This window comes from Xenopus tropicalis, chromosome 7 (assembly GCF_000004195.4).
Source record: "Xenopus tropicalis strain Nigerian chromosome 7, UCB_Xtro_10.0, whole genome shotgun sequence".
NCBI classification, from domain to species: Eukaryota; Metazoa; Chordata; class Amphibia; order Anura; family Pipidae; genus Xenopus; species Xenopus tropicalis.
Genome location: NC_030683.2, coordinates 126,890,892 through 126,900,943, shown reverse-complemented (window position 1 = coordinate 126,900,943; position 10,052 = coordinate 126,890,892). Strand labels below are relative to the sequence as shown.

The 10,052-nt window shown below is 41.8% G+C and overlaps 1 protein-coding gene across 2 annotated transcripts; it reads right to left on the bottom strand.

The window, feature by feature from the left end:
* Positions 1 to 249: 249 nt before the first annotated feature.
* Positions 250 to 9,807, bottom strand: LOC101734335. Of its 2 annotated transcripts, XM_031906423.1 has the most exons (7): positions 9,756 to 9,807; positions 7,881 to 9,190; positions 7,075 to 7,125; positions 6,027 to 6,299; positions 3,728 to 3,941; positions 3,584 to 3,640; positions 250 to 2,823 (listed from the first exon to the last, which is right to left on the bottom strand). In XM_031906423.1, the coding sequence occupies exons 1-7, from the start codon at positions 9,797 to 9,799 to the stop codon at positions 2,634 to 2,636; spliced, it is 2,139 nt and encodes a 712-aa protein (XP_031762283.1). In that variant the 5' UTR covers positions 9,800 to 9,807; the 3' UTR covers positions 250 to 2,633. The 2 variants fall into 2 exon arrangements, with proteins under 2 accessions (XP_031762283.1, XP_031762284.1); XM_031906424.1 differs by lacking the exon at positions 3,584 to 3,640.
* Positions 9,808 to 10,052: the final 245 nt, after the last annotated feature.

Here is a 10,052-nt window from a genome sequence, read left to right as displayed (position 1 = left end):
TTATGATAGCCAATCACCTACAATCTTGGTCACATGATAGGAGACTGGCACTTGGAAACAATAAAATAAAAACACTATGGGGGCCATTTTAAAAATTCACACGGCGCATGTTTTTTTGAGATGAGAGACTTAATTTCTTTCTCCATTAAATCAGCACCACTAAAGTACAGTATAGCGCCCCCGGCTGGTATGTGGCACTTCCCTGGCTGAGAAGACAAAACAAATACAAATGAACCAGATAATAAGCCCTTTCCTTTCCATATTGTATTTATTGCATAGTAAGCTTTGCAAGCAGTGTATATATGTACATAGGCAGTGGGGAATTGGGGAATTTCCTTGCATCTATAATTATGTTTTTCGACAACTTCTATAGCAAAACCAGGGGGCGCTGTGGGTCAGCGTTATGGTTGGGTTTATATCCCCTTTAAATATAAATGACTCAATGATTAATGCTAGTTGTGTGCTCATCCCCATGTAACAGGATAGAGAGTAGTTATGTAACATTGTGTTAGTAAACGAGCAGATTTGTTTGGGGAACATAATGAGGAAACCTTATTCAAACATCACTTGCAGTTGATATGGCGGCTCTATCTCTTTAGGGTTGCCCTTCCTATATCTTTAGAGTTGCCCTTCCTATATCTTTAGAGTTGCCCTTCCAATCTCTTTAGGGGTGCCCTTCCAATCTCTTTAGGGTTGCCCTTCCTATCTCTTTAGGGTTGCCCTTCCAATCTCTTTAGGGTTGCTCATCCTATCTCTTTAGAGTTGCCCTTCCTATATCTTTAGAGTTGCCCTTCCTATATCTTTAGGGTTGCCCTTCCTATATCTTTAGAGTTGCCCTTCCTATATCTTTAGAGTTGCCCTTCCTATATCTTTAGGGTTGCCCTTCCTATATCTTTAGAGTTGCCCTTCCTATATCTTTAGAGTTGCCCTTCCTATATCTTTAGGGTTGCCCTTCCTATATCTTTAGAGTTGCCCTTCCTATATCTTTAGAGTTGCCCTTCCTATATCTTTAGGGTTGCCCTTCCTATATCTTTAGAGTTGCCCTTCCTATATCTTTAGAGTTGCCCTTCCTATATCTTTAGAGTTGCCCTTCCTATATCTTTAGAGTTGCCCTTCCTATATCTTTAGGGTTGCCCTTCCTATATCTTTAGAGTTGCCCTTCCTATATCTTTAGAGTTGCCCTTCCTATATCTTTAGGGTTGCTCATCCTATCTCTTTAGAGTTGCCCTTCCTATATCTTTAGAGTTGCCCTTCCTATATCTTTAGGGTTGCCCTTCCTATATCTTTAGAGTTGCCCTTCCTATATCTTTAGAGTTGCCCTTCCTATCTCTTTAGGGTTGTCCTTCCTATATCTTTAGAGTTGCCCTTCCAATCTCTTTAGGGTTGCCCTTCCTATATCTTTAGGGTTGCTCATCCTATCTCTTTAGAGTTGCCCTTCCAATCTCTTTAGGGTTGCTCTTCCTATATCTTTAGGGTTGCTCATCCTATCTCTTTAGAGTTGCCCTTCCAATCTCTTTAGGGTTGCCCTTCCTATATCTTTAGAGTTGCCCTTCCAATATATTTAGGGGTGCCCTTCCTTTATCTTTAGGGTTGCCCTTCCTATCTCTTTAGAGTTGCCCTTCCAATCTCTTTAGGGTTGCCCTTCCTATCTCTTTAGAGTTACCCTTCCTATATCTTTAGGGTTGCCCTTCCAATCTCTTTAGGGTTGCCCTTCCTATATCTTTAGAGTTGCCCTTCCAATCTCTTTAGGGGTGCCCTTCCAATCTCTTTAGGGTTGCCCTTCCTATCTCTTTAGGGTTGCCCTTCCTATCTCTTTTCTGTGCCTCCTTTATTATTAATAGTTGCAGCCAGATACACTGGCGCTATGCAATGTGGGAGTACAGCATTCTTTAACCAAAAAAGTGTATTTAATAAAGGTGAGCTATTCCTTGTTGCTCAACCACACTTCCCTCAGTTGTTGCTGTACTACAAACCTCAGCATAGTGTAACCTTTACTAGCCTTTTACCTTGGCACATTCCTGCAGTAGTTTGAATGAGTTCCACTGCAATATCATTGCCTGGGAAGTGCCATTCCACCTCCACGGTGGGGCGTAGGGCTGCTTCCCGCTCTAGTACTGACTGTGCTGGGAGCATACCCCCTGCTTATAGATGGAGAACAAGGCAGGCTTAGGTAGGCTTAGCCTATCCAAAAAGAGACCACCTACTATACATAAGTGCACAGTTAAAGCTCTCCCATGGCAACCCATCTATTGGCAGCCTCTCCAAATGCTCAGTTCCATGGCGCCTGCCCCTGCCATTGTCTAGTGTTGGCCGGTCGCAGCCTCCCATTGTGCTATATTCCCTTTACATGGGATCAGCTAGGGGAGCAGGCCAAGGCCAATGGGGCCATAGTATCATATCGTAAGGGAAACAGATGAGTATGAAATTATATAGGAATATCATTTGCAGTAATGGGATATATACAGTATAATATCACTAGCCCGTGCTATCTATAGTGTTGCTTTAGGCCTATGGCACAAGGGGGAATTCTCCGCTGATTGGTTGCCCAACATCACCACCAGTCCACATGTTATTCATTTCAAATGTTAATAACAGGACCCCTGTGCCATTGGCCTTATTTGTGAGATGGTCAACTAGGTTCCAGTTGAGTGATGGTTGCTCAGCTGGTTGGTGCCAGTGCCCAGTTGAGGGTCTAGTACTGTCCCATTCATTAGCAGTTCTTGGTTCTCCTGGGCCTCCTTAGAAATACTCCCATTGGTGTGACTAGATGGCTGCCTTCCTCTCTCTTCTTCCTCGCGTCCATCAATGTCACTCAGCGCCACTCTGAAGGATAAATGAGAAGTTTATTTTCTTGCAGGTATTTAACTACCAAGGCCACTCATTCTCTTTTATACAGAAATCCATAAGCACCCAAAAAAGCACATTTAGCTCATATTCTGTTGAGTAAAACTGGGTACCAGTATTATAAGGGATAATGTACCCCCTACTGTAAATGATAAGGATATTAGCAGTCACTGAGGGGTTCTGTGCCCATATAAAGGCACAAGGCTGCAGGCTGAGTTATACAGGGAACTCTGAGTATCACTCATGTATTATAAGGGATACTGTACCCCCTACTGTAAATGATAAGGATATTAGCAGTCACTGAGGGGTTCTGTGCCCCCCATATAAAGGCACAAGGCTGCAGGCTGAGTTATACAGGGAACTCTGAGTATCACTCATGTATTATAAGGGATAATGTACCCCTTACTGTAAATGATAAGGATATTAGCAGTCACTGAGGGGCTCTGTGCCCCCCATATAAAGGCACAAGGCTGCAGGCTGAGTTATACAGGGAACTCTGAGTATCACTCATGTATTATAAGGGATAATGTACCCCCTACTGTAAATGATAAGGATATTAGCAGTCACTGAGGGGTTCTGTGCCCATATAAAGGCACAAGGCTGCAGGCTGAGTTATACAGGGAACTCTGAGTATCACTCATGTATTATAAGGGATAATGTACCCCCTACTGTAAATGATAAGGATATTAGTGATGTGTCACAGAACACAGAGTTGAATTATAGATTATAAGAGCCATACCTTTCAGGTGGTGTATCTGACACATTCTCTTCTCTAGGTTGATTTCTGGCACAGAATCTAAACAAACAGTGAATAAAGTAACAATATAAATGTGACGTAAAAGGCCTCTTATGAAAGCTTTATCTTATCAAACTAGAAAAGAACCTTTTTCTGATGCAGACCGCAGCCAGGATAACCAAAACGCCCACAACCAATACAGCCAAACTAACTAGGAAACCGACGCAGACAGGGTTACAAGCCTCGGGCGCTGGGGGGGTGACAGTAGAGTTCAGCGGGAGAGACCCCGGGGTATTGGTTGCAGGTTGGATTGTGTAAAGCTGTAACATTTCCTTTACAGATTCCGTATCATGGAGTCGTTCTGAAATAAAAAGAAAAAATCATTACTATCAAGCTCAAAATAGGAGGCCCAGTTTCATCACCCTGAAAATATAACACCCCTGCCAAAGAAGTGTGGTGGTAGGTGCTAATTATTTGCCCCCCTCATGTTTTGTGGGCTGCTAAAGTTAAAGGGGTTGTTCACCTTTGAGTTAACTTTTTAAAGATGTAGAGAGTAATATTCTGAGACAATTTGCAATTGGTCTTCATTTTTTATTATCTGTAGTTTTTTAGTTATTTCAGCATTTGTCCAGCAGCTTTCCAGTTTGGAGTTTCAGCAGCTATCTGGTTGCTAGGGTCCAAATTACCTTAACAACTAGGGAGTGGTTGAGAGTACATGAGAGACAGGAATATGAATAGGAGAGGACCTGAATGTAAAGTAATATACAGGTATAGGACCCGTTATCCAGAATGCTCGGGACCAAGGGTATTCCGGTTAAGGGGTCTTTCCGTAATTCCGTTAGATTTGGATCTTCATACATTAAGTCTACTGAAAAACCAATAAAATATTAATTAAACCCAATAGGATTGTTTTGCATCCAATAAGGGGTAATTATATCTTAGTTGGGATCAAGTACAGGTACTGTTTTATTATTACAGAGAAAAGGGAATCATTTAACCATTAAATTAACCCAATAGGGCTGTTCTGCCCCAATAAGGGGTAATTATATCTTAGTTGGGATCAAGTACAGGTACTGTTTTATTATTACAGAGAAAAGGGAATCATTTAACCATTAAATTAACCCAATAGGGCTGTTCTGCCCCCAATAAGGGGTAATTATATCTTAGTTGGGATCAAGTACAGGTACTGTTTTATTATTACAGAGAAAAGGGAATCATTTAACCATTAAATAAACCCAATAGGGCTGTTCTGCCCCAATAAGGGGTAATTATATCTTAGTTGGGATCAAGTACAGGTACTGTTTTATTATTACAGAGAAAAGGGAATCATTTAACCATGAAATAAACCCAATAGGGCTGTTCTGCCCCCAATAAGGGGTAATTATATCTTAGTTGGGATCAAGTACAGGTACTGTTTTATTATTACAAAGAAAAAGGAAAACAATTTTAAAAATCTGAATTATGGGAGACGGGCTTTCAGTAATTTGGAGCTTTCTGGATAATGGGTTTCCGGATAGGGGGTCCAACACCTGTACTGTATAGTAACAATAACAATAAAACTGGAGCCTCACAGAGCAATAGGGTTTTGGCTGGCGGGGTCAGTGACCCCCATTTGAAAGCTGGAAAGAAGGCAAATAGATCAAAACCTATAAAAAATAAATAATGAAGACCAATTGAAAAGTTGCTCAGAATTGTCCATTCTATAACATACTAAACATTAACATAAAGGTGATGGTTGATTGCTTCGTTGAGTTTAAAGGGCAAGTTATCACAGAAATGACAGAAATTATACGTTTATGTTTCCAAGGCTTCTTTTTTCAATGTAACAAACACGGGTTACAAGATAAGAATGGGATCAGAAGGCCCTGCTCACAAGAGCTTACAATCTTAAGGGTGGGAAAACAATAAGGATGTTGAAAGCAATTGCTTTTTAGGCTGATGCGACACGTGGCGTTTTTACACTGCGTATTTTCTCAGCCTAAAAACGCTGCACAAGCCACACAGCCCCTGACTATGGCGTTTTTCAGCCTAGTACTGGTGACGTAGCAAATCCCATTTCCCATGGTGCGAAATAGTAAAAAAGCTGCGTATTTCCGCTAGGTCTGGCAGCTGCCTTTGTGTATAGATAGGAATAGCTTGCTGTACAAATAATGGCGTATTTCGGCAAACGTTTGAAAAATCCGCGGTAAGGCGTTTTCTAGCGTATTTACGCATTGTGTGGTTTCCTTTGAGTCTTTTAAAGTTATTTCTATGGATGATGATATTGTGCGTTTTTCAGCCGCCGAGAGAATTTGAAAATACGCAGCGTAAAAACGCCACGTGTGGCATCAGCCTTATGTTATGTGGCACGGAACAAATCAAACAAAAAGCTGTAACCATAGAATGTAACCAAATTCTACAGTAATTCCCTATAATTAAGCTAACAAAGGTCAAAAAGCTCCAGTACCTCCAGGAGTGAAGTATTTACTTTGCGGCCGACATTCTGTACAGGATCCATGCTCCAGGTGCCATTGGGTCTCTGGTGGTTCCCTTACTAAGAGCAGTAGGGATGTGCTGTTGATTAGAACAGCATGAGCTATATCAGAACAATTCCTGGTTTGGGGGGTGACGGTGAATGTCAGGGAGCAGAAATTGCCCAAGCTACGAATTATCAGGTTTTGAGCCAACAGATCGGTGCCATTGGCCCAGTACTTGCGCCAGACGGAATTTATAGGGAACCCTGTTGGGAGAGAGAGTGGAGATCAGTCGCAATGTATCTCAGAAGCCACTTTACACCAAGGGATTCTGTCATGATATTTATGGGGTACTTTGTATCTTTACACAGCAAATAATTCCCTCTGCCATTTAACCTTTTATTCTTCAACCAACAAATGTATTTGTAGCTGTAATATTGGTGTGTAGGCGCCATCTCAGTGCCTTGTGCCCGAGTCTAAGTATAGGCGTCAGTCTGTTTGGGGACCACATCAACGAGCTGATTCGGTCCCTGATCCGACTAAAGGTGGCGATCTGACGAACTTTCGTGCGACCATCAGCGCTGAAACAGGCAGATAAGGAGGTAGAAACAATAGGATTTCTACCTCCTTCTGCCGATTCAGCGATGAAGGCAGATTTTGGTCAGGCGCCTTCTATGGCGCCCGATCAAAATCTTTTAACTGGCCCGAACGGCGAGTCGACCGATATCAGCAGCTTCCTGCGATATTGGTTGACTCGCTGACTTGCCATACACACACCGAATACTGTACGAAACGAGGTTTCATACGATATTATCGGTGCGTGAATGGCCAGCTTAAATTTTTAAACCTGCCCAATCAAGATCTGGCCGATTTCAGGCTGATAAGCTGCCGAGTTGGTCTAAGGGACCCATATCGGCAGCTAGAATCGGCCTGTGTATGGGGACCTTTAGTCTCACAAAACCACAAGTACACACACACCAACACACACCGACACACACTCTCTTGAGGTTAGAAGGTTACATTCGTAGAGTGAGTACTTACCCACTGTATACATGAACTGGAACTGATAGGAAAAATACAGAAAAACAATCCCTGCAGAAGAAAAAAAATCAGATAAAGAAATAGAAATCACAATGGAACCAGCGTCTAAATGATCCCCCCATGGGTATAAGTAGCTACATGAAAATTAAGGTCACTTACACTCTGACTAAAGGTCCCCATACACGGGCAGATAGAAGCTGCCGATATGGGTCCCTTGGACCGACTCGGCAGCTTATCGGCCCATGTAGGGGCAGAAACGAGGGGCCTGGCCGACCGATATCTGGCCTGAAATTGGCCAGATATCGATCGGCCAGGTTAGAAAATCCAGTCGGATCGGGGACCGCATCGGCTTGTTGATGCGGTCCCCGAACCGACTGCCCCATTGCCGTGAGCAGAATTCGATCGTTTGGCCCCGTTTGGCCCCAATTCGCCTACATGCCTCCCCGATATCCCCACCCGTAGGTGGGGATATCGGGTGAAGATCCGCTCGCTTGGCGAGCAGATCTGCCCATGTATGGATCAAGCTCTAGAGAAGTTGGGTAAAATCACTAATCAGATCTGGCAGGAATATCAGGTTATAAGATGATTAAGTATTGCAGGAGGTACATGGATCTAACCATAACCTAATGAATTGCCTGAATGTAGTCCAGACAAGCAGAAAACAAAAAAAATAGAGAAGGTACCTTAACTGAAATTTGCTATTATTGTGAAAAAATTTTACATTTACCCCATTAGTTTCATTCCAGTTCTAATCTCTATAAAAAGAATACTTCAAAAAATAAACACAAGGGATAATTTGGACTTACATGAAAGTTTCTTCAGAGCCGTTACCACACAAGGAACTGTATTTGGAGCAGCGGTTGGATATTTTGGGTCAAGGTATGTTTCATTGACTTTATCATGTGATTCTTCGTGTTTTATGTTGTTAGATGGTTTGCTCAGCAACTTTTGTAGATCGTTTTTATCTTCATCCTTCCCATCTTTGGCAATGACTGGATGCTCCTCAGTAACTGGATGGGATGGGTTCTCACAGTGCAAGAACTTTTCAGAATAAGTTTTCTCTTTATAACCTAATCCTGTTGTATGGTCTTGCTGTTCTATATCACCTCCTGGTATGACCAACATCTTCTCTGACTCATTGCTCCCTTTCTCTTCAGTAGTGCCTGGGATTTGCTTTGTGCCCTCAGCTTCTGTATCATAGTTCTTCTCTTCCTCGCTTCTATTACCAACAATTTCTGGTTCTGTAATGTCCTCAGGTGCTGAATCCAAGAACTTATCAAAGTGATGTTTATTTTCTCCTGTATCATAACTTCTAGTTATTCCATGGTCTTGCTGTTCTATGTCCTCTCCTGATGAGACCAACATCTTCTCTGCATCAGAACTCCCTTTTTGGGTTTTCTCCTCAGTTATCGCTAGGATTTGCTTGGTGCCCTCAGCTTCTGAATGCAGCAACACTTCAGTATCATAGTTCTTCTCTTCCTCTCTTCTATTACCAACAACTTCTGGTTCTGTAATGTCTTCAGGTGCTTCTAAATGTAGCAGCTTCTCTGTATCATAGTCCTTTCCTCCCTGGCTTCCATCAACAACCATTTCTGATTCTGTAATATCTTCATCTGGTGAACCAAAAACCTCTTCCAAGGTGTCATCTTTGTTGTTTTCTCCTGCATCAGGGTGGTTTGTGTCTTTTTGTGGTGTATCTATTACATTTTTAATGACATTATCTAAGATATGTTTGTTCTCATTGATTGTGTCCAACAGCTTCTTTGAACTGTCAGCTTCTCCTTTGCTTTCACCTTCTACCATGCATTGGTGTTTTGCTTTGTTATCTGCCTCTAGCATTGCTGAACCAGCATTTTCTTCTTGGTATATATCTTCTTCAATGTCTTGGTGTTCCATTGTATTGCTTTTTTCTGAATAAGACTCATCTTCATGGCTTGGTGCCCATTGTGGAGGTTTTACATCTATTTCTGACGACTCCACTTTCCAATCTGAAGCTAAGTTTACTTCTTGCCTTTCAGTTTGTGTTTGTACCAAGCTTTTCATGCCCATCAGAAGAGTCTTTTTCAGGCTTGTGTCTTCTGTTGCACATGAGATGATATTGTTTGTTTCTTGTACACTGTAGGGAGATCATAAAGCCATAATAAGAACCTATTGTAAGTTATCATGTAGAGAATAAACAGTTCAGACATGACAGTGTAATATAACTACATACAAAATAGATGTATTTGGTTATTATTAAAGGAGAACTAAGCCCCAATAGGTAAAAAAGCCCCCTCAACTGCCCTCCATCGGCCAGATGTTGTAGGTAGGGGATTTTAGTTCTCCTTTAATGGTAAAATATATTGTACTGTGTCCAGGATAGGCCTTAGGACTCACCCTGCTTACACCCTTGCAAACGAGCACATATTGCCCCCCCTAGACAATTTAAAGCTGTGTGCAAAGTATTAACATATTGGGAGATCCTATAATGGGCATAAACTATTCAGGGATGGTATCTATTATCCAGAATGGCTGGGTCCGGGGGTTTTCTGGATAAGGGTTTTTTCCATAATTGGGATCACCATACATTTAGCAGTATAAACAAAAATCCAAGGGTATGCTGTATATAATTATCTTTTATACTATAGCCCCCCCATTAAGCATGTGATATAAAGTATAAACTATACGGTGTATATACTCACCACGTAATCTCGGACTCCTGCACTGGAAACTTTTCCTCCTCCATGTCGGAGAGTCTGTTTGGTGAAAATAACAAAAATTAATGTTGGTTTCCTGAAACAAATTGAGACTTGGGGAAAACAAAGCAACATCATCCATGAATAGCTTCCAGTGGTGTAACAGACAAAATAAAATTTAAAAAAAAGCTGGATCCCCATTATTAAGTGTAGGGAACTGGTAAATTGTGCCCTTGCTCACTGGTAGTCCCCTAGTTCTTTGGACAGCTATAAAGGGTCCTTAATGTAATGGGAAGTAAGTCC

Excerpts from the sequence above, each read along its gene's own strand:
- LOC101734335 (XM_031906423.1), bottom strand. The coding sequence starts at position 9,799 with ATGGAGGAGGAAAAGTTTCCAGTGCAGGAGTCCGAGATTACGTG. Across the intron at positions 3,942-6,026 it reads TAAATACTTCACTCCTGGAG|AACGACTCCATGATACGGAA; the intron begins GTACTGGAGCTT and ends TTTTTATTTCAG. Across the intron at positions 2,824-3,583 it reads TCAGATACACCACCTGAAAG|AGTGGCGCTGAGTGACATTG; the intron begins GTATGGCTCTTA and ends TTTATCCTTCAG.